The following is a 24522-nucleotide window of genomic DNA, read 5'->3' on the forward strand; positions in this document are numbered from 1 at the left end:
GTCTTAAGCTTGTTTTCCATTGTAACAATCAAAAGATATTTTATTTCTTTAATCCTCAATAATATTAATAGTAATATGTGTTGAACATAACTTATCAATTGATTAATTAATTGTACAAATTTGTATGAGATTAAGTTATTTTTAATTAATTAGTTTTCTTTAAAAGGATATGTAAATTATATTTATAGATAAATATTAATAATAATTACTTATAAAGATATGTACATATCTTTTTCAACTTTATAATTTATAATACGAAATGTTGTAATGATTTTAGTTAAAATCACCAAACATATTTTAAATGAATAAAATAAACCCAAAAAATAGTGAGAAAATAATTTTTAAAAAAATTTGTGCACATTGGGTTGGCGGTCCTACACCACTGTGAGGATGTGTCGACGAATCAATGGAAAAAACAAAAATTTAAATTTAAATTTAATTTTAAAAAATTTTATCGACAAACGAGTAATCCAACAACACACAACTAATACTGATCAAAGAAATAAAACAACCCCCACTAAATAAATAACACAATAATAAGTGTACCCAACAACAATCATCATTGTCAATACTGTAAAGTTAAAGACACCATTTTTTTTTTTCTTACATTATTGATTAAAAATAAATCATTTATTTATTTAACAATTTTGTAGAGTTAAGTTTTAGTAATATTAAAGTTCACAAAACAAAAAAAAAAAAAAACAAAAAAGAGTCAACCAACAACAAACTTAGCAATAACAAAAATACATACAGCAAACAATTAATTATATAACAACAATAAAAATAGTAGTAATTTTTATTTAATTAATATAATTAATATAATTAATATTATATTTAATATTTATATATCTATGTTTATGTTTAGTTTAATGAAAGAATCAACAACAACAACAACAACAACAACAGCAACAATAATAAAAACAATAGAATCAACTTTTACTACTTATTAATTAAACTAAACCTATAGTTAATAATATTGTAGTAAAAAATAATTATTTATTTATTAGATTGATATATAACAGACATTACAGATAGACAGATATTTTTTTATTGTTCAAAAGTAGAGTTTAAAAGGGGGGTGTTGGATTTTTATTCAAAAAAGTTTTTAAAGGTGACTTCATTTTTAAGCACTCAATAGATAATTATCGTGCCACCAACTACATCCATCATCAAACCACTTTAAACGAATATTTATTTTTAAAGATTCAATTAATATTCAGATTACTTAAAACACACCCCACACACCCCACAACAACAACAACAAACTTCGACAACACACAATTACTTATTATAATTGTTTACAATCCAAAGTATTTATTTATATTTTATTTATATTTTATTTTATTTATTTTTACCATATATATATATATACTAAATATATAGTAAATGGTTACATCAACGGATGTATTAAATATGGTACAACAAAATAGGAATAATAATAAAAGTCAAGAGGATGACGAAGAAATAGATATTATGAACGATAGTGATGATGAACAACATGAAGCTGTTAATAATAATGAAAGTAATAGTGGTTTAACACCAATGTTAATTGAACAGCAACAGCAACAGCAACAACATCAACATCAACAAAATCAGCAACAACAAGTATCAGTAGATACTGCTACTAATAATAGTTCATCATCATCTATATCTTCACCTTCGACTATAACATCACCCTCGATATTTTCAACACACAAACCACTATCTCTGCGGAAAAGCCAAAATAAAGTGAACACGAAAACAGCCGCCACCAACAACACAACACCAAATAAGAAACCAACATCTTCAAAGAAAAAGAAGAATAGCAGTAACCACAACTCTGATATTTCAGATGAAGAGCAAACAATTATAATACATTCAAAAGAAGAGTAAGTAAATTAAAAAGTAAAATAAAGATTCCATTTATTTATGAATTGTTAAAATTAATATTTGTGTGTGTGTGTGTTAGTGTTGGTAATTTTCAAAATGATGATCATGACAGTAGTAATGGTAATGGTTTGGATACAACGACGACCACTACCACGATGAATCACGATAGTTATCAAGAGAGGAAAAAGAGAATGGCAAAGAAGAGAAAGGAGAAAGAGACCGGCGGTGATTCATATGAACAGGATGAGTCGACTACTACGACGACAACTACGACAACCAACAATGTAAATAGTAACAACGGCAGCAACAACAGCAAGAGAATGAAGAGTAGCAGTAGTAGTGTTCATGGTAGTAGTGCTACCGACGATGGAACCGACGGTGAAATCGATATCAGCGGTGAAGATGCCGACAACTCCAATTTCAACTTAAACAGTCTCGGAATGATTAAAATCGATAATATTCTAACGAAATCATTACAACAACATTTATTATCGCCCTCTCAACATAATCAACACCAACAACAACAACAACAACAACAACAAAATGTACCATCTATAAACAATAATAACAGCAACAACAATAAGAAATTGAAAAAGAAGAAAAAGTCAACTAGTAGCAGTAGCAGTAGTAGTAGTAAGAGTAGTAGTAAAAGTAAAAAGAATAGTAGTTCTAGTAGTAGGAAGAAAAAGAATTCTACACATATTTTCAATATAACTAGCTCAACTTCTAACAATAATAATACTACAACTACATCGGACGATAGTTCGGATATGGAGATTAATATCAATACGTCGGATAGCGATGATGAAGAGTCGAATGCAGTACCAATTGCAAACGACGATGAGGATATCTTGATAAATAGTATCGATGACTCTGACTCGGAGAACGACGATTCCGACTTTGACTCTGAAAGTGTTGATCAATCCGACTCTTCCACTGCATTCAACATGGACGAAACAATGGACTCTGACGATTCCAACAATGAAGATGAACAGCAACAACAGGCAATCGAGCTGAAAAAGAAAAAATCAACAAAGAGGCGTGAAAAAGATAAAGATAAAGATAGAGATAGAGATAAGAAATCAAGTAGTAGTAAAGATAAAGATAAGAAGAAAAAGAAGAAGTCATCAAGTAGTAGTAGTAGAAGCAGCAGTAGTAGTTCTAGTTCCAGAAAGAAACAAAGACAACTATTGCTTCAACAACAACAGCAACAATATGAACAACAACAACAACTTCAACAGAGTCAACAACAGCAACAACAGTTACAACAGCTACTACAACTGCAACAACATCATCATAACAACCAACAATTAATACAACAGCAGCAGCAACAACAGCAACAACAACAGGAAGATATCCAACAACCAATTGATATAGATAATCCATTCCTCTCACCTATGCCAATACAACCATCCAACAGTATCAGTAGTAAACTCTCTACTTATACCTCACAATTTCACCCGTTTGATCCACACACTTTGCAAACACTCTCCTTTTTAGCACCGTTTTCACCGATGGCATTTCCAATGCCACTGGCATCACCCATCTCACCAGGTGTACTTGATTTCGCACCACTTTCACCGGTTTGTCCACTCTCACCGCTTTCTCCACTCTCGCCCATCACCTCACCGACCTCACCATCTTTCATCACCAGCAACCTCCTATCGTCAAGCAGCCACCAACACAACTCATCCTCCTCGAACGAATCGAAACCAGAGAGATATGTCAACAGTATTTTCAACTCAATCATCAAGCGAGAACCTAATTCCGCGCTATCCAACAGCAGTAACAGTATTGGCAGCAACAGTAACACTAACAACGATCTACCATATTCCAAATCGTTGTCGCTATCAACATCAGCTTTAAATACCACCACCACACCAACTTCGATCGCATCGTCATTACCCTCCATCCCAACACCAATAACATCATCATCAATATCAACATCTTTAACAACACCAACTTCAGTAGATTCCAGTCAATCCATTGGATCACCTCAAATTACATCGCTGACGCCTTACAACTCACTGCAGGGTGCAGCTCAGCAGAATCAGTTGTTACTAGTTGCAACAGGTGCCAACAACAAGAAGGCCAAACGTTTCACAATGGATCCAAATGTTCAGAAACATTTCCAACTGACGGTTTGGCACGAAGAAGAAAAGATGTTTTTCCGAGAGTTGTTTTGTGCGTATGGTCGTGAATGGCATATCATATCGACGTTGATGTGTGGCACAAAGTCACCGACACAAATCAAGAATTTCTACTATGATGTACGTCTCACTTTGTTGGCACCGTTGTTTGGATTGTCAGCAGATGAAACAAGATCACGTATAACACTACCACATCAATCGATTTCATCAGGTACAGCAGCAAATGGCAGTAGTAGTGCAAATGGTACTGGTACACCCAACCCCAGTGCTTCTCCACAACCGAAATCACCACAATTACTTCAACAATTACAACAACAACAGATTCAAATACAACCAACTCAGCAACCACAACAACAGCAACCACAACAACAATCAATCTTACCAACTCAAACAGATGATAGTATTATCTCCACTACTACAACAATTACAACTACCACCAATAATAATGGCGTAACAACTACCACCACAACAACTACTACCACTTCACCAACTATCACATCGATTCCATTCATTCATCCAAGTAACAAACGACATCTTGCAGTTAGTGATGACGATCTTAAATCGAAAAAGAAATCAAGATCTTCTAAAAGAGTAAGTGTTAATTTTTGAAAATTATTGAAAGTTGGCATAAACATTATTAATATATAAATATTGCTACATTATTATCAATATAAATAGACATTTAGATTCGGTAGATTTACAAGTGCGTCAACAAGAATTCCAAAGAATTCTGTAAAGGTCAGTAAGAATAAGGTACAGGAAGTAAATCAATCGGTAAAGTTCCCAGTTGGTTCGGCAGCGTTCTATTTCTATCAACACTCTGAGGTATTCCCACCTGGAAAGTGGTTCGAAGTGAAAGTGTTGGATGTTGGCGATGCCTCCACACCCAAACAGACAACAAACAACACACTTCCAATTGAACCAAAGATGGAAGACAATCTAAACGGTACCAAATACAAGGTGGTTATGTTCAACATGAACAAGACCAAAGGTTTCTGGGTGAGCGAAGAGGATTTGAAAGCGGAACTCGATGTCGGTGCTGAGATTTGGGAATTCAGTGCCGATCCACTGGCAGAAGACGAGTTGCTACAACAGCAACAACATCAGCAACAAGTTCAGCAGATCTCACTCATGCAACAGCAGCAACAACAACCGACACCTCTCCAGTCATTGTTGCCACCACCCTCGCTCGATGCCAACGTCCAAGACTCTGTTGGAAAGATGGTGGAGTCACTGTTGCCAACGACCGATCGTCTCAAACTCCAACAGTGGCTGGAAGGCAAGTTGGATAACATGCAACCGAATCCAAGTTTCAAATTTCCGACACTGGAGAAAGGCGAACCTGGTACTCTGACCAGAGAGATCTATGATATTCCTGCATTTTCAATGGAGTATCTCAATTGTGGATCGATCTCAATCTCTAGCAAACAAAAGTGTTTCTTTGAGTGTATTTCTTCGACATTTGAAGAGAAAGACTTTATCGCCATCAATTTCTCATCGATCTTTGGAAGCTGTCAATTCATATCGGACATCAACAATCGTACCTACATTACAGAGCTTTTCGACAATATTTTGAAGGCATCCGATATCTCAGTGTCTCTTGTCATATCGAAATTTGGATCGGGACTATTACCAACCAAATCCAATGCCAACCTAACCTCGTCATTGTCATCTTCGTCATTGCTTCAAAATTTGATACCAACAACAACAACGACAGCAATAGCAACAACTTCAACAGCAACCATTCCAATTGTAAAGACAGAGCCAACAAAACCAATTATTCAAAATACTCCAACATTGACACCTACAACAACAGCGACAACAACAACAACTCCAGCAGTAGTTCCAACTCAAACAACATCAACTCTAACATCGACCCTAACCCCTACACCAACAACAACAAATCCAACACCTACTTCCACCCCTGCAACAAGTGTTGCGGCTGTTAAAGTTGAATCAAATGTAGCTCAGGTAAAACCAGTTGTAAAGAAGCAGGTTGAGGTTGCTCAAGCTACAACCAGTACTGTTCCCATCTCACCGGTCAAATCGACCACAACCGTTGTCCCATCGCCAGTTGCAAAGTCTAGTGCTCCAGTTCAACATACTAATTCAAGTGGAGAGCCAACAACGACAACAACAACAGTTGTTCCAAAATCAACTCCATCAACAAGTGCAAGACCAATAGCAAGTAAACCACCAGCTCCTAATCCACACAGCTCAGCACCATCCTCAATTCCAACAACAGCAACAGCAGCAGTTGTCTCCCAAAAGCCTGCAGGAACTCCAATGACCTCATCAAAACCTGCAGCAACCACCACCACAACACCTGCTAACCAACTTAAAGTAGCTGGAGTTCCTTCAACTGCTGGCGTTCCTATTAAAACAGTTGTTGCATCAAAACCATCTGCCTCGTCAACATTGGTACAATCTACTATCAAACCAGGTGCACCAGGATCTGTTATAACATCTAAATCAATGGCATCATCAACAACACCTCAAACTGCTACTTCCACCTCCACCACCACCGGAACCAAACCAATAGTAACTACATCATCTTCAAAACCACTTGCTACCAGTGGAGTACCAGGATCTTCAATACCACCAAAACCAAAATCGTCAATGCCTCAAGTCATCATCAATGCCAACGGCCAAAAGATCTACACCTGTCCTTGCTGCGTTGGAAAGAATCCACCCTCTGTCAATCCGAATCAAGTCTCACACCTCAAGCCAAAGCCTGGTATGGTAACGGCCACCAAGCCAATGCCCAACAGTAGTGTCACCCCGGGTGCCACTAAACCACCACCATCATCTACCTATGTAATGTCCAAAACTGCACCAACTCCAACCAATGGAGTATATGCTAAAACTGCTGCAACATCGATTGCTCCAGGAGTATCAAATACAACAACAACAACAACGCCTACCACCAGTCCGACCAAACCAATAATCACAACAACACCACAACCCAATATTTCGAAACCAGCACCACCTACAACTAGTATTGCTAAACCAACCACCATGTCATCTGTCTCAGTATCAAAACCAATTGCTACAGGATCCAAACCATCGGCATCAACAACATCATCATCAACAATACCAACACAAACAACTTCTACATCTGCTCCATCTACTCCATCTACCTCAACTACACAGCCAACCAATAAAACAAATACAACTCCAGTAACTTCCCCTCAAAAGACTATCTCACCTACAAAACAACCAACAACAGCACCAACAACAAATACCAATACCAACACCAATACAAATACAAATCCATCTACAACGACTTCAAGCATTTCAACTCCCTCTGTAACATCAAGCATTTCAACATCAACACCATCATCTTCAGCCAGTACAACGCCAAATACTACACCAACTACACAATCACCCCCACAACCATCCCAAATATCAACTACAAATAGCGGTACTTCTACATCCACTCCCAATTCCACCCCAACTCCAACTCCAACCCCAACTACAATACCTACAGCAGCAGCAGCAGTACCTACACCAACACCACTCGTTCAACCAACTCATCCAATTTCAAACCTGCCAACAATATCGATGCCACTTCAAGTAAATCCATTATCAGGCTCATTAAACAACAATTTCAATCTGCTTTTCAATCCAGACAAAAGTTCGATCCCATATAAACTTTTCATTGGAAAACGTGAGCTTCTACTAGAGTGTAGAAGATTACTAAGATTACAATGCTCAAGAATTTCAGATTTAAATAAGCAAAGTAAGTATAAATCGATATTGAATCAACACAATAGACTTTATATATTCTAACATTGATTCGATTTATTAGATATTGAAAGTGGTAAAGATACAACCGAAGTGATTCAAAAGATGAGAGAATTAACCAATGAACTGTCGGTATACAAGTTTCTACTCTTGGAGGCAGCATCAGAAAGATTCTCTGCCTACAAACAGAATATAGGTATTTCTTTTTAAACTAGATCCTACAGTACAACCCCCTACAATCAAGAAAGCAATCCACCAACCACCACTCAACCAACATATAATAATTTATTTAATTTTTAAATTTTCTGTATAAATAAATTGATTTCCTTTTATTATTAAAATAACCATAGATGAATTCAATGATTTTGATTAAATTAATTATAATTAAATAGAATGCAAACAATTATTATTTGCAAAAACGAATGATTACGTAAATCATTTATTCATCTTTTTTTTCACAAAAATTTTATGATTTTTTAATATATTTGTATTATTGATAAGTGACATATATATATAGATAGATAAATATGGACGAGTTTGATGATATTATTAAAGTAGAAGAGAACACCTACATTGATGCAAAGAATCAAGGTATTGTAGATGGTCAAAAGTTAGGATACATCGAAGGTTATCAACTAGGCTATCAGAAAGGTACTGAATTAGGTCAAGAGATAGGTTACTATCATAGTTGTGTTACCATGTGGAATTATTTAGCTGTTCATTATAAAGATACACATAAGTTTTCGCAAAGGTAAGTTGTTGTTATAATAAAATATATTGTATATATTTATATTAAACTACTTTTTCTATGTTTATATATATTTTATTTAAACATGTTAGAGGATTAACAAGTCTAAGTAAATTAACAAAGATGATCAATGACTATCAATTGGATTTCAACGATGAGAATGTAATGACTGCCCTGGGTGACATCAGATTAAAGTTTAAATTGACATCAGCACAGCTTGGCTTACAAACAAAAGAAGATAATGAAATGTCTTTCTAGAAAGCTCTACACAACTATCGAGGTGTTCTGCAAACAATCAAAGGAAGGACATGAATTTTCTTATCAATCTACGTTTGAATACTCGATTGAGCTTTATTATTATCATTATAATATTATTCTCAACTCCAGAAAAACAATGACAATCATCTTATCTGCATCAAGATGTTGTTATTTGGACTATTTCTCAACAAAGAACTAACAAATAATTTTCAACAAAATTAACCCATTCAAAGAATCATTTCATGATGAGAAACCAAGCCAAAAAAAAAAAATAAAAAAAAGATTTACAACATCATCGCCACATCTAAAACAACTAACTTTATTTTTTCGTAAATTTTTATTAAAAATATCTTGAGGTTTAACAAGCATCAAAAAAAAAAAAATTCTTTTTCAAGGTCTTTTAAAAACCAACATTATTTCGTTTAATTGCATTGTAAATAGTTATATGTATCTCTGATTGCTTATAAATCTTATATAAGATGAATTTATTTAAAAATGGATTCTATCGTTTAATGATTACCTATCTCTTTTTTCAATTACTTATATTAAAAACAAACTCTCAACAACCTCCAACCAGCGAAAGTATGTTATTCTTCAACTTTTAGCAATGAGAAAACAAAGATTTTTTCAAAAAAAAAACCAAAGATTAAAATTTAGCTTTTCAGACTAATTGACTTCTTCTTTCTTTGATTTATTTAGTAAATGCATTGATGGCACTACAGCCTGCATTTGGAGTAGAATGGTATCCTCGTCCCAATGCTTGTGGATACTTGTGCAGAAACAGTGAATCACAGGTATTTTGTGGATCTGATAATAGAGTTAATTATATGTATGAAAATCGCAAAACGAAGAGAATTTTCAGTTGAATTCTAATTAATATTTTGAAATCTAAACTATTTATAGTTTATTATATAATCCAGGATTAGTGATAAATTTTCCCATACCAAATAATTTTGACCAATTTCCAATGCTCAATAGATTGGTTATTTATGATAAAACAATGGTTGTCCCACCCACCATTTACAAGCATCCTACTATAATTGAATTTGCACTTCTCAATTTAAAAAACCCGAAAATGTTGTCTGAAACTCCAAGTGATTTTTTGCACATGACATCACTTAAAAGACTATACATGATTAACTTTGCTGGAAAAACGCCAATTGTAAATGCACCAATGGAAGTTTAGTAAGTAAATATGCAACTAAAAAATTTATAGAAAAACATTAACTAATTCAAAAAATATCAAAAAAAATCAAAAAAGCTATATACAACAAACACTTGATTCAAATATCACCTTCAATACAGTTCAATATACGCTTCAAGAGAATCTATTTACTGAAACATTAGTTCATTTGTAAGCTATCCATTCAAGAACAATAATATTTAATATCATTATTAATTGAAATATAATATGTTCTTTCTTATTAGTGGACTTACTCTTCGTTGGTCAACTCTTTTAAATCCTGATTTTGCCGTTTCACCACAATTAATTGCAAAATCTCCTAATTTAATATCATTGTAAGAATAAGATTTTATGAATTACTTTACAAAATATTTTATTTACACTATTTTTTCAAAACATTTTTAGTACACTTGGAACAACCAATCCTCCACAAAACTTTACCTTTTCTTCATTTTATAACTTACCAAAATTAAAGATATTGTTTGTATTATTATTCAAAACTATTAATTTTTTTCAGAAAACAAATTCCTAATATCATTGTAATCTAGATCAATTGTATTTCAAGGTTTAAATCGAACTTTTCCATATTTTAAAGAAGTAAATTGGCCAGAGTTAGAATATTTGTAAGATTTAACTACTTTTTTTTCATTAAATACTCTTTAGTACTAAAAAGAAACAATTACATTAAAACCCAAATACAGGAATATTTATTCAAACAATTTTTTAGGAAAAATGGAAGGTGATTTCTTCACAAAGAGTAAAAATTTGGTTCGAGTTATTGCTGCATACAATCCAGGACTCTTCATACCACTCGAAGCAGTTGGAAACTCAACCATTAAATATTTGTATATGCAAAATTGTTCCGCTTATCTAATACCTGAAGATCTTCTCGATGGTGGGCTGATGGATCTTAATGCCAATGGTGTAGATTTCCAAGGCTCATATTATCCACAAGTCATGATGTGCGCACCATACGAACTTATTTCTCATACCATCCCAGATTCTGAAGTGTTTGATTATGCTGCTCTCCATCCAGGCTATAGGAATTATGTTTCCGACTCTAAATTCATAAATTTCAATCAAAATTTTAATACTAGGACATGTGGTATGTACAAAACAAACTAACGTTTTCCAAAAGAATATTAAATCTAATAACCTATTAATTTTTTTTGTTAATATTAAAGTACCAACAATTGGTTTTATTTCAACCCTTGCCTCCAACTTGGCAAATTTCACAATTTCTGGAGCTGACTTAGGCCCATTCTCTGATTATACTACGGTGACTTTAAGTAGTCCGTATATAAGTTCTGTAGTATTGAATTGTAGTATTATTAAACCAAATAGAAGCTACCAGTGTGTGAATCCTAGGACAATGACAGGTATTGTTTCTTTGAATTTGCGAGTAAATAACTCTATTATTCCAAATCCACAAACCACAGTGAATGTGGCAACTGCACGACCTTTTGTGACATCAGTATCTGCTGCTCCTACAAGAGGTGGACCTGTGACTGTTACTGGAGAGAATCTCTTTTTACGACAAGACGCGCAATCCTATGTTCGAGTTGGGGCGGCAAGCAGTGGAGTCTATATTACCAACTATAAAATATTGGTTCCATTTAAATCATTTTCATTCAATATGGTCTCTGGTTTTGGAGGGAATATATCACTTTATATAAATGTTACCAATATCGGAAGTAACCTGGCAACAACTCCTACCATTTACTATGCTGCACCTGTCATTTTTGAAGCATCACTCACAGCCAACATAGAACAGAACCTAACGATTTCAGGTGATAATTTTTGGAATGATAGTTCTCTGGTATCAGTTTCTATAGATTCTCAGCCATGTCCAGTGGTATCATCTGATTTTTCAAATATTGTATGTAAACCACAAATCTATCCATTCAAAGCGGGAGGACTACCTCTATCTGTAAAAGTAAATGATAAAACAACAACTGGTTCTGTCTATTTCATCGACACTGGAATTTGTCCAAACCAATGTAATAGTAATGGTAATTGTACAGTAAATGGATGTGTATGCTTCAAGGGCTTCACTGGTCCTGGATGTAAAGATAGTAAGTTTTTTAATCATTAACATTTTGACAGAGTAAAAATAGATTAATACAAATTAATTTTATATATTAGAAATTATTTATGTTGATCATAATGTAAATAAAACAAAACCAGATACAACCATTGGAGCTAAAGAAATTGATGCTATTCTTTCGATAGTTGCTCTTAGAGAGTTGGATAGTAATGGTGGTTTAATCACAGAGTATCCATTTAATACTTGGGCATTCGATAACCAGACTGAAAATATCTATATCTATAAGACAAATGCCAGTTCTACAAATATAACGGTTACCGTTCAATGGTTTGAAGATGCATCAAACTTTTCATTCGGAGGTCAAGTTATTCCGATTGGTTCAAACACCATTAAATATTCGATTGAAATGACAAATTATTCGTTCCGTGACAAGCTTTCAACTCTTCAACTTGTGATGTCAGCGACGATGTCGTCGAGCGAATCGGATCCATGTTCACAGAATCAAGTTGGAAAATCTACAGATAGCACATCGATTCAGTGGATCAAGTTGACTGTTAACAACCGGTCGCTCTATGGTCGTTTCATCAAAACTGGTTATATCGATGGTCGCAGTGAAGTGCTCAGTAATCATCTTTTGGATTCAAACTACCGAGTGATCGAATCAACTGATGGTAAATCAACATCATCAAACACAGCACAGACCTATATTGGACTGAATATTCCTCAATATGAAACATCGATTTTCCTCGATCCCGATTTCTCGGTGCTGGTGTCAGACGATAAACCACAATGCAAGAGTGGATTATCTGTTGGACAGATTGCAGGTATTGTCGTCGGAGCTGCTGTATTTGTAGTGATTGTTGCTATCATTGGAGCATTCCTTTTAAGAAGAAAATTCAAAATATTCATAGATGGTAAAAAGATAAAGATGGTGGAAATCAATAAATCCTAGATAATAGATAAAATATTGATTGCTCGTATTTTTCATTCAATATTAGTTATTTGAGGTAAATAGTTTCAATTTGCGAATATTTCTCTATTAGCCAGTGGTTTTTTACCAAAAGAATATAAATTAAAGTCGATTACAATTATCAGTTTGTGATGATCTAAAAGGTTCATTATATTCTATTTTCATTCGATCGAATAGAATAAGATCAAATGTGTTTTGGCTCAAACTGAACTTTATAAAAAAAAACAGAAAACTGTCACATTATGTCATATAATATGTTAATAATAATAATTTTATCTGATGTTTATTTTTGTTTTAAAGGCAGTTGGGGTGGAAGTCAAACCAAACAACATAGTATCATCAATGAGTTCACCCGGTGTTGTACTTTCGAATCTGAATCTCTTGAAAAGATAGGCAACCATTAAAAACAATTCATTCTCTGCCAAAGAAGTACCAAGACAATTTCTTGGACCTGCTCCAAAAGTAAATTTGACTCTTGCTATATTATGTTGATTTGCTTCACCCATGAATCTCTCTGGTTTGAATTCCAATGGTTCATCCCAAAACTCTTCTCCCAACATCGATCCATTTATATTTTGAATGATTTGAGACTGTTTATAAAATAATTATTAGAAACTTCACAACTAAAAATTAGTTTACTATCAAGATTATTATTAATACATACACCTTTCTTGATAAAATATCCTTTGAATTCGCAATCTTCTGATGCTGAATGAGGTATACCGAGCGGAACTACACAGTAACGTCTAAGAGTCTCTCTAATGACAGCATTTGTATATGGTGCTATTTGTTTGTCATTCAAAGTTGGATTTCCAGAGATCAAAGCTTTCAATTCATCATATAATCCTTCTTGAATATCTGGTCTATTACATACTAATTTGAGAAGTGCACTAACTGTGTTTGCCTATTCAATTATTAATATAAATAGATTGTTTAAAATTAGAATATTAACTAATGTTTAGTAAACCATTGGATATGATTGTTGTTTGTTAATTTACACTTGTATCGACACCAGCTAAAACAAGATCATAGAAAATACAAATCAAACCTTGCTTTGTGATGTTTCCAGCTTTGTATTCAGCGAGGTAGGCATCAAGAATATCCTTTGGATCCTTCTCATTCTCCTCTGAGAAGTGTTCCAATCTTTCATCTATGATAGTTTCAATGAAATCGCCAATCTTTTTGTTTGCATCCATGTATTGATGTGCAACCGCTGTTTTCATGAAAAGTGGTTTGATAAAGTGGAGGAAGTCCGATGGGAATGCTTTGCCTGCCAGAGTAAAGGTGGTTTCGATGAAATCTACAAACTTTGATACACTCTTATCTTCAATGTTGTAAGGATAGCTCTTGGAGAAGAGGAATCTAAATATGATATTCAGAGAGCAGAGTTTGATGTAACGGATTGGATCGATCGGTTGTCCGGTCTTGGCGATCTCTGCAAACTTATCGCAGAGACCAACGATCTCTTGGTTGATGGCACCCTCCATCTTTTTGATCTTTATAGGCACGATGCTCTTCAGTGCAATCGAACGGACGTAACGGTTGTAGTCACCGTTGGAAGTGGCGATGTTCTCACCGTGGTTCCAAATCAAACGACTGTCACGTTGGAATCTATTGATGAAAAGCTGATCGTTTGCAACGAAAGCTTCGTGAAGAGTCTCAGGACCTGTGAGAACAACTCCCTCGACCGATCCCATCTTCAATCTCATTACAGGTCCATACTTCTTATACAACTTGAAAATTGCATGATGTGGTTGCTTTCCAAGCAAATGCAAATGACCGATAAGTGGTAGAGGTATCGATGATGGTGGTAGTCTTCTAAAGGGATTCTGAATGAAAAAAAAAAATCACAAATTATTTAATAAATAAAAGTTTAAGTTTAACCTCAAATAGAATAGAATAAGAATAACATTAATTTAGTACCTTTTCTTTTAATACCCAAAAGATTATAAATATTATAATAAACTCTAAATACATAATAATATTAATTTATTTGTTTTAAAACTAAATATTGAAATAATCAACCAATAAATTTAATATTTGGTGTTAAACCTTCTTCAGATTTAATTTAAACTTTTGATAAAAATATCTTTTTTTAAAAGAAACCATCCACCAACCATATAGAGGTTATACCATTTTTTGCACAAATTCCGACCAATTACATTTATAAAATAAAAAATCAGCACAAATTTTTGCTTTTTTTTCACCGACATTATTTTATTTGTGAACAGTTCAAGTTACCTGTTCAATTAAAAGAAATTGTTTAACGCCATTTTTTTGCTAAAAAAGAAATGTCAATTAAACTTGTAGTTGCACATCTTATAATTTTATTAGATTAACTTAAAGTTTGTTTGCTGCTGATGATGATACTTTGTGTTGTTGAACTTATACGAAATATACAAAATCTTATCATTGTACGTATAAAAAGAAATATGTTTATTGAACTATTTGTATGCATTAAAAAAAAAAAATGTTTGCTAGACGAAATTAAATTATAATTTTAATTTTTTTTATTGTTATTATTCTTTTTACTTTTCTTGTTTTCTTTTTTTTTTTTATGTTTTTTTTTTTTTAAAAAAAAAAATATTTTAATGTTGTGATGGTTTTTGGTCAACAGCAGATACATTCAAAGATAATGGGGGAGGTTGGACTGGAACAACGATTTTTTTTCTTGTTTGGACTGGTTTGGGTTTTTGTGGTGAGGTTATTTCCACTGGTAGTTTTGAATTTAAGAATGTAATATCCAATTCCTTAAATTTGGGTGACAATTGCAATGATTTATAAAGTAAATGTAATTCTTCAGTGAGTGTTTCATTTCTGAAGCATACTCTTATGTCTGGTATATTTGTCTTTTTAATATCTGTAAAATTGTAAAGATTAATATTTAAATATTAGTTATTATGGATTCTCTTAACAATTCTTATTCTCTCATCTCTTACCGTTTTTGTTTTGATTTAGATATTCTTGACCCAACCAATGAGATTTAACATTATGTTCGAAACCACTTTGTAAGACACTGTTTCTTGCAATCTCACAGATATCACATGGACTCAAATGCCATACTTGTGTAGCAATACTGTACTCTTCCATGAGTGGCTCCTTGGTGTAATGGAATTGCAATGGATCGTCCGTAGAAATACTGACATTGAGACCTCTTGCAAAGAACACTGGGAATGGATTTCTATAGTATGTCAAGAACAATGAATTATTACTCAATGGTGACATTGCAATACCAATCTGTGTTAAATAGTATCTAATTTATATTATCATCAATTAGTTAGTTATTCGTTCTTTCTTTTGATTATTACTATTTTTTTTTTTGTTTAAAACAACTTACAAATATTGTAATACAGGTGTCTTTCTCAAGTTAATACCATGATTGATACCATGTGCCAAATAAAAAGCAGCAGCCATATGATCGACTTCTCCAGCTTCACCGGAATGTGGTCTCAATGCTAAAATATCTATAAATTGATAATAAATTTTTGTAAGTTAATAATGTTAATATTCTTTAGTAATGTTTTGTTAAACTTACTTAATCCTTTTTCTTCTCTAAACTTGTTTAATGTGTAAAGATTGGCGTAGAGATAATAGAGATAGTAGGTGTAGGGTGGGTTGTGCTCGGATGTCCATTCTTGTGGCACTGGGAACTTCTCGGTGAATTTCTTTTCAAACTTTGATTCGTCATCGACACAATCGATACCGACGACCTGTTGGAGGAACTTGTGAAGCTTGGGATGTGACTCGGGGTCTCTGGTGGCTTCGAACAACGGTTGGAATATGTTGGAGAGGAACACCTGGAATGTCGAGATGTTGTCGGTCTCACGGTAGATCTCGTAGAGTCTTGGGATTTGGATGAGCCATCTCACCTTGGTGGAGAACAACTCGTTGTCACAAATCCAGCCGGCAAGATTATCCCATTCGCTCATCTTTCTTCCGTAGATGGAGAGTCTGTACTCGGCGTTCTGGTACTTTGACTTCTCGAGATCTTCAAACAACTCTTTGGTCAATTCTGCCAAGTATCTACCCTTAATGAGATTGTCTGTCTTTAAGAAGATCTCTCTCAATCTAGATTGACCACATGGATTATACTTCAAATTGAATCTATCGAATCTATGGAATGTATTATTATCAGCCTATATAATTTGATATAATAACTATTAGTTTAAAACTTGTTCGATATCTATGATCATTTCCCTTTTGTTACTTACATGAACATCAAGTGTATCAACACTTAATTCATCTACATTCAAATTCAAACTCTTGAATACTTCAGAGAGAGTAAGATACTTATCATCACGGAAAATGACAACTTCCTATAGAATTATAAATGGTTATTAGTAATCGGTTTATAATAACTATAAAAACTAAGTTTATAAAATATAATCTTATCCTTGTTTTTGATTTGATTTGATTTGATTTTGAGGAATATCGTACATTTGGTGAATCTTTTAATTTTCTTTTAATGAATTTAAGTAAGTGCTTTTGATTCATTGATGAAGAATGATGAACGTGAGTGTCTACCTTTCTTACGTTGTAGAAATCTCTATGTGGTGCACTCTATACATATTATAGACAGATAGATATATTAGTATAAGTATTTGAATGATTGATTTGATATTATTTTTAATTGATTAGATTAATTACCTTTTGATGAGCAATCTCTGCGCTATCATTCAAAAGAATATGCATGTTATATTTAGATTCTAATAAACGGAGACGTTTGAATGAGAATGTCTTGGCAGGACCATCAGAGCAAAACTGCATCAAACGATTGATGTCCTTGTAGTAGGAGTTCAATGTTGAGTAGATCTGATGTAGTGGCTTATCTTCGAGTTCGTCTTGTTCGTTGGCATAGACATAGTAGACACCGTTTACCGCCTTGAAAGTATGTTCCGATGGCTGTGATGGCGCAGTGGTGAATGGATTGTAGGGTGGTCTGTCCGAGGGTGGTGCATCTTCCTTCCATATCTTTGGGTGAAAGATATAACGATTTCTCAAATTGATTGCTTTCAACAACTCTTGGCAAACATCTACATACTCTGCAATATCCTTTTCATCTTGATTGATTGATTGATTGATTATTTGATTGATTAGTCTTTGTTTTTGCTTTTAAAAGTTATTTATGTTTATACATACTTTCATTTGTTAAAATGATTCTCTGGAAAGTATGTTGTTGATCTTGTTTTGCTTGGCTAAAGGTGAAAGAGTTGATTCTTTTATCTTCCTCCATGAAATTTCTATAGGTGAATTGGTGTCCATCTCCATCCTCTCCTTCATGCTCAAAGTCCTCTACACCCGGTGTATAGAATGATACCTTTGGTGATGATCCTCTAAGTGGTGTTGACATTATAGTAATAGTATTGTTTCAAACAATAAATAATAAAATTTTAAAATTTAAAGACTAATAACTAATAATAAATAATAATGATAATAATAATGATAATTTTATTTGATTTTGATTTTGATTTGTTTTTCTTTTGTTTTGTTTTGTTTTGTTTTTTTTATTACAAAAATCAGAATTTGGAATGAATATTACAATTAAATTTTAATCAATTTAAAGGTTACTATTGACTTCACTAATTTTGGTTTTATAATTAAAATACTAACTTAAAATAAATATATAAATTTAATATATTATATGTGTGTGTTGTGTGTGTTGTAATTCAATGTTTATTTTTATTGCAAGTTTATATTTATTATATATGGTGTGTGGTGATTTAAATTAATTCAATTTGAAAAAAAAGATAAGATTCTTTGGTGTTTTAAAATAAGATTACAAATTTTTTCAATTTTGATAAAAAAAAATTAAAAAAATTAAATATTTTTAAATTTAAAAAAAAATAACATAATTGTTGTGATTGCTAAATGGTGTGAATTTTAATGTCACCCAGTTTTTAATTGGGAAAACACACACAATTCTATAAAAAGTAAAAAATAAATATTTATTTTTTAAAAAGCTGGTTTTGGAAAAAGTTTTTTTATTTATTTATTTTATTATTATTGTTGTTTGATGGATATGATATGATATGAATGCAAAAATGATGATTGTATATATTGATGAGATGATGCTTTGTTTAATATTCAGACTTTCCTTTAAGCATGGATAGATCTGGTTCGATGTATCCTGGCTTGTCGATGACGTCGAAACGCTCTTGGAGCAACACTCTGAAAATGAATGCAGCCATGAGTGCACCAACCATTGGACCCAACCAGTAGATCCAGTGATTGTACCAGGTTCCACCGACAATCGATGGACCGAGTGCTCTCACTGGGTTGAGTGCACCTCCTGTGAATGGCAGTGCGACGGCGACACCGGCAAACAACGCCATACCAATGGCGAACGGTGCAATTCTATTGAGTTTACGATCCCAGATGTTGAAAATCGATGTACCGAGCACAATCATACAGAGGAAACTGGTGGTGATCATTTCAAAGAGGAAACCATTACCCGAACCAACGCCAGGTCCGAGACGTGTGTTACCTAGCGCCTGAGTGAAACGCCATGGGATGCAACCTTTGATGATGGCGGCACCCGCTATGGAACCAACGACTTGTGCAGCGATGTAGGCGATCGCATTGATCAGACCGACACGACCGGACAACATGTTAGCCACTGAAACGGCGGGATTAAGATTACAACCGGAAATACCAGAAATCGACCAAATGAGTGCTGCCAACGCAAAACCTTGGATAGTGGAAATCAAGAGAATTCTTGCAGCGGAATCTCCACCGGTGACGTAGAACGCAGTCATTACAGAACCAGCAGCATAAAACACCAGAAACATAGTTCCCAAAAACTCGGCGATAACTCCCTTAAATAACTTTTTAAATCTCGATTGGGGAATTCTAACCTTCATCTTTGTAATATCCCTACCGGGATCATAAGTAATTAATCTAATGGGTGGTGCTATCTTCATTTTTTTATATATCTATAATATTAAATATTTAGATTTATTTATTAATAAATCATTTATTAATTTAAAATATTTAAACAACTTAATCTTAAACTTGAAACTTACAAATTTATTTAATTATAATAATTTATTTATAGTTATTATTTTTTAATAATTATTATAAAAGTTTTTTAGATGGATAAGAAAAAAATAAGATAGATAAAATACAAATAGAATTTTAAATATGAATAATAATAAAAACAAACTTATTATTCTATCTATTTGTTCAATTTCGATTCCATCTAATTGTTGTTGAAGTGGTAGTGTGATCTATCATATCTTAAAAATGTGTATATATTTAATTATATCAGTGGATATTTATTTAAACACACCATTTCTTTATTTATTCTATTTTAAATTTACATTTAAGGAAATATTATAAACCAAATTGAATCATATAGACTTACGTATATTTCATTGTATTAATTTTCAAAAAGAGATATCAAGCTGTATAAGTGATAAACGGATATTATTATTAGATTGATATATCTGTACATTCTGTTGTATAAACAAAAAAATAAAATAAAATAAAAACAAAGGTGTTAGATAGTGGTTATTATTTCGAATTTGATTAACGATATTTCAAATTTATCTGTATTTCGAGTGTGTATAGAGTATGTGTTTGTGTGTGTTTGTGTGTTTGTGTGTTGAAGTCAATCTACGCATTTTTGTCATATATCGTATCTATCATTTTCGTATTATAATTTCAATTTAATAATAAATAATAAATAAATGAAAATAATAAATACATAAATATTTTTCAAATTTTAATGTATTTGTTTAGTTTGCATATTTTTGTTGAGAATGAAACATGTTTTGAGTATTTCTTCTGTAATTTTAATTTAAATGTGTTGTTATTAATAATTTTTTTTTTTTTTTTTGCCGCCAAAGCTTTAGGTTTTCGTTTTTTTTTTTTTTTGTATGAATTTTTTTTTTTTTGATCAAACTTTCATACCATTAAAAATACCAGGGTCTTTGATCCTTTTCAAATCATTTCAAACAAAAAAAATGAAAACCCCACATTTAATGTTAACTGTGGTGTGATGGGGCACCCGTTGAGTTTTTTTTTTCACCTTTTAAACAAAAAACAAAACTATTGATTACTACCTTATAAATCTACCTACAAATTTGATTTTTTTTTTTTTTTAACAAATAGTGACTTGTAAAACAACAATCATAAATAATAATAATAAATATATAACAGATATAAATATTTCACCATTTTACACCATTCAAAAAATTTAGTAAATTTATTACAACATCATAGAGTGCAAAAACAAAAAAAAATTAACGCCAATAACACCCAAATCACTTTCTCACCACCCTTTTTGCACCACATACAGGTGAAAAACAAAAAATAAAAAAACTAAAAAAAAACAAAAAAAATTCAAAACAAAAATAACAACAACGACAACAACAAACATATTATTAAATTTCATCAACAACAAAGTGTTTGGTCCACTCTCAAGACACACAATACCAACTCAAATAATAGATAATAATCATAACTAAGAATAAAACAATAAAAGTAATACTAGTTTGTTTGTGATTTGTTAACAAATATCATCAAAAAGTAATAATAATATAGATATTTATTTATTTATACTTTTTTTTCGTTATTATTTTTCAGATCTTTGAAAGTTGGTTTCATTTTAGTTAAGCTCAAAAGTTTAGGTTAACCAAGTTAGTTCAACACTCAACACAATAACAACAATATTATTATTAGTATATATATATATTAATTATTTTATTATTTAGTAACTTTTTATTGTATGTTTGTAATAATAGTCAATAGTTGTAGTGAAATAACATTAAAGTAATTAATTGGATTAAAAAAAAAAAAAAAAAAAAAACTTAATTTAGAATTGTTTTGTTCAAACAATCTAAATATATATAACACCTTCAAATCAATCTATTTTTATTATTTTTGTGATAATTAATAATAATTTTAGATTAAAAACAACAACACTTCACACACTCACATCACATATATATAATATATTTATATATTTTTTAAAAGAAAGAAAGAAAGAAAAAGTAGAATGGATGAATCACATTTAAAGACAACAAGAGAATGGATGCATCATTCATCTATTCAAAGAAATGGATTGGCTAGCTCCTCGGGAGATCAAAAACAACATTATTTCGTGCCACAACCCGATGAAGATGAGAATGAAGATACTTTTTTGACTCGTGAAGAACTTACCAATCCAGTGGAGTTGGCAAAGGCAGTCAAAACAAGATTACCATTATATGTTCCAATTGTAAAGGTAAGTTAGAAACCTAATCATTAACAAACACACACATATCGGATTCGATCAAATTACTAAAAAAAAAAAAACATTCACAGTGGATTAGACAATATTCAAGACAAGATCTAATTGGTGATATATTGTCATCTATTACAGTAGCCACTATGTTGGTACCACAAGCATTGGCCTATGCAATTCTAGCCGGTGTGCCACCAATTTATGGTTTATATTCAGGTTGGTTACCATTGGTGATTTACGCATTCATGGGTAGTTGCAAGTAAGTGAAAAAACAAACGTAAAACATAACAAATTAATTTGTTACTTACTTTTTTTTATTTATTATTATTATTTATTTTTTTTTAGACAATTGGCAGTTGGACCTGAAGCTTTGTTGTCAGTGTTGTTAGGAACTCTTCTAGTTGGTAGTAATGAGGAGGATAAAGCCGAGTATGCACATTCATTGGCATTTTTAGTTGGTGTTGTCAGTTTCCTCTTTGGTATTCTTCAATTTGGATTTATGGGTAGCATCATTTCGCGTTGGGTACTCTCAGGTTTCATCAATGCCGTCGCTTTGATTATTGCAATCTCACAGTTGGAAGCTCTTCTTGGATTGGAACCTGGCAAAAAAACCCAAGCCCACGACTTGGAAGCGCTTCTTGGATCGAGCTCTGGCCAGGAAACCCAGCCCCACGACGGTCCCTATCAGAAATTCTGGTATGCTATAACACATCTTGGCAGTGCCAACAAAGCTACCATTATCTTCTCGGTCGGATGCATCGTCTTTTTGTTTGGTATGCGTATAGTGAAGATGATTCTCGCAAAGAGGGGATTCAAGTATGCTAAGTACATCCCAGATATTATGTTGGTCGTCGTCATTTCGATCTTGATCACTAAATTCGGCGAACTCGAAAGTCATGGTGTTGCTGCCATTGGAGACATCGATGGTGGTTTCCCAATTCCCAGATTCCCCAAGTTTGATTTGGAAGAGTTGAGAGCAATGCTCCCAGAAGCATTTTTGATTGTCATTATTGGTTTCGTCGAAGCCACTGCAGTTTCAAAGGGTCTCGCCACAAAACACAATTATTCGATCAGCTCCAATCGTGAGCTTGTCGCTTTCGGTACTGCCAATATTTTGGGTTCGATCTTCAAGACCTACCCAGTGTTTGCTTCGATCCCACGTACCAGTATCCAAGATTCGTCGGGTTCACGTACCTGTTTGTCTGGTTTCCTCACTTCCTGTCTTCTCTTGTTCACTTGCCTCTTCTTGACTGGCCTCTTCTACCATCTTCCAAAATGTACGATGGCTTCTATTATCTTTGTTGCCGCCTTTGGTTTGTTGGAGCTTCACGAAGTCGTCTTCCTCTGGAAAACTAGATCCTGGGGTGACTTGGTACAATTCATGGTTGCTTTGCTTGCCACCTTTATCTTGGAGGTCGAAATTGGTATTCTCATCTCTGTTGGAATGTGTATCTTCTTGGTATTGAAGCACTCTTCATCGCCACATGTCTACAGTGTTCTTGGAAGAGTTCCAGGAACCAACCGTTTCAAAGATGTTTCCAAGTTCCCAGAGGCCGAACCAATCGAAGGAATCCTCTTGATTCGTATCGACGAAGTTTTATACTTTGCAAACATTTCACAGTTCAAGCAGCTACTTGCTGAGATCGAGCGTATGATGGACAAGTCCGCTATGGAGGCTGGTAACGGTGGTACTCCACTCCAATCGATTATTATCAACATTGTCAACATTCCTGTTGTGGATGCCAGTGCTCTCCTTACTCTCCAAGAGATGGTAGAAGCCTATCACAAGCGTAACATCAAGGTATCATTTGTTCAGATGTCCGAGAAGATCAAAGATTCCTTCAAAAAGTCTGGATTGTACGATTTGATTACACCACAACTCATCTTTGATTCCAACTACGAGGCTGTCACCTATCTCGAGCACAACTCCAACCAAAATGCCAACGACCTCTCTGTTGATATTCCAACAACCAGAGGTGCATTCGATCAAGATGAAGAGGACTACACTCCAAGTAGCCCTGGTGCAATCATTGCTGATGGTATAAGAATGGACGATTTTTCCGATCCAGATTCAGATGAATTTATAACTAAAAAATAAGATTATAAATAATAATAAGTAATAATACGAATAGACAGAACAAATCATTTTTAAACAAATTATAATAACAAAATCATATCATATATAGTAATATTAATAGTATATTATACAAAACCAACCAACCAACCAATCAAACATTTAATTTATTTAATAATAATAATAATATATTCTTGAAATCAATTCACACAATTTAAACGTATCAATAAAAACCGTAATGATATCACTC

At 33.1% G+C, this 24522-nt stretch overlaps 7 protein-coding genes across 7 annotated transcripts; 4 read left to right on the forward strand and 3 right to left on the reverse strand.

The window, feature by feature from the left end:
• Positions 1-1386: 1386 nt before the first annotated feature.
• On the forward strand, positions 1387-8772 carry mybU (myb domain-containing protein; the record flags this gene model as incomplete). The annotated part of the gene is made up of 7 exons (XM_020581451.1): positions 1387-1868; positions 1949-4610; positions 4698-7761; positions 7831-7962; positions 8159-8196; positions 8288-8517; positions 8607-8772. The coding sequence occupies 7 exons, from the start codon at positions 1387-1389 to the stop codon at positions 8770-8772; spliced, it is 6774 nt and encodes a 2257-aa protein (XP_020428238.1).
• Positions 8773-9251: 479 nt separating this feature from the next.
• On the forward strand, positions 9252-10624 carry PPL_10684 (uncharacterized protein; the record flags this gene model as incomplete). Its single annotated transcript, XM_020581452.1, has 5 exons — positions 9252-9354; positions 9472-9601; positions 10201-10290; positions 10551-10578; positions 10619-10624. The coding sequence occupies 5 exons, from the start codon at positions 9252-9254 to the stop codon at positions 10622-10624; spliced, it is 357 nt and encodes a 118-aa protein (XP_020428239.1).
• Positions 10625-10687: 63 nt separating this feature from the next.
• Positions 10688-12954, forward strand: PPL_10685 (uncharacterized protein; the record flags this gene model as incomplete). Its single annotated transcript, XM_020581453.1, has 3 exons — positions 10688-11060; positions 11140-12030; positions 12101-12954. The coding sequence occupies 3 exons, from the start codon at positions 10688-10690 to the stop codon at positions 12952-12954; spliced, it is 2118 nt and encodes a 705-aa protein (XP_020428240.1).
• Positions 12955-13172: 218 nt separating this feature from the next.
• Positions 13173-15108, reverse strand: CYP513C1 (cytochrome P450; the record flags this gene model as incomplete). The annotated part of the gene is made up of 5 exons (XM_020581454.1): positions 13173-13182; positions 13300-13562; positions 13637-13876; positions 13971-14801; positions 15106-15108. 5 exons carry the CDS (start codon positions 15106-15108, stop codon positions 13173-13175), a joined length of 1347 nt encoding a protein of 448 aa, XP_020428241.1.
• Positions 15109-15560: 452 nt separating this feature from the next.
• On the reverse strand, positions 15561-18322 carry amdA (AMP deaminase; the record flags this gene model as incomplete). The annotated part of the gene is made up of 8 exons (XM_020581455.1): positions 15561-15832; positions 15912-16225; positions 16310-16436; positions 16508-17108; positions 17184-17288; positions 17410-17532; positions 17620-18032; positions 18112-18322. 8 exons carry the CDS (start codon positions 18320-18322, stop codon positions 15561-15563), a joined length of 2166 nt encoding a protein of 721 aa, XP_020428242.1.
• A 727-nt stretch (positions 18323-19049) lies between these two features.
• On the reverse strand, positions 19050-19892 carry aqpA (aquaporin; the record flags this gene model as incomplete). The annotated part of the gene is made up of 1 exon (XM_020581456.1): positions 19050-19892. The coding sequence occupies one exon, from the start codon at positions 19890-19892 to the stop codon at positions 19050-19052; it is 843 nt and encodes a 280-aa protein (XP_020428243.1).
• Positions 19893-21970: 2078 nt separating this feature from the next.
• PPL_10689 (SulP family inorganic anion transporter) lies at positions 21971-24296 on the forward strand (the record flags this gene model as incomplete). The annotated part of the gene is made up of 3 exons (XM_020581457.1): positions 21971-22198; positions 22279-22457; positions 22544-24296. The coding sequence occupies 3 exons, from the start codon at positions 21971-21973 to the stop codon at positions 24294-24296; spliced, it is 2160 nt and encodes a 719-aa protein (XP_020428244.1).
• Positions 24297-24522: the final 226 nt, after the last annotated feature.

The sequence above is a fragment of the Heterostelium album genome (assembly GCF_000004825.1).
Source record: "Heterostelium album PN500 unplaced genomic scaffold PPL_scaffold14, whole genome shotgun sequence".
Lineage (NCBI taxonomy): Eukaryota > Evosea > Eumycetozoa > Acytosteliales > Acytosteliaceae > Heterostelium > Heterostelium album.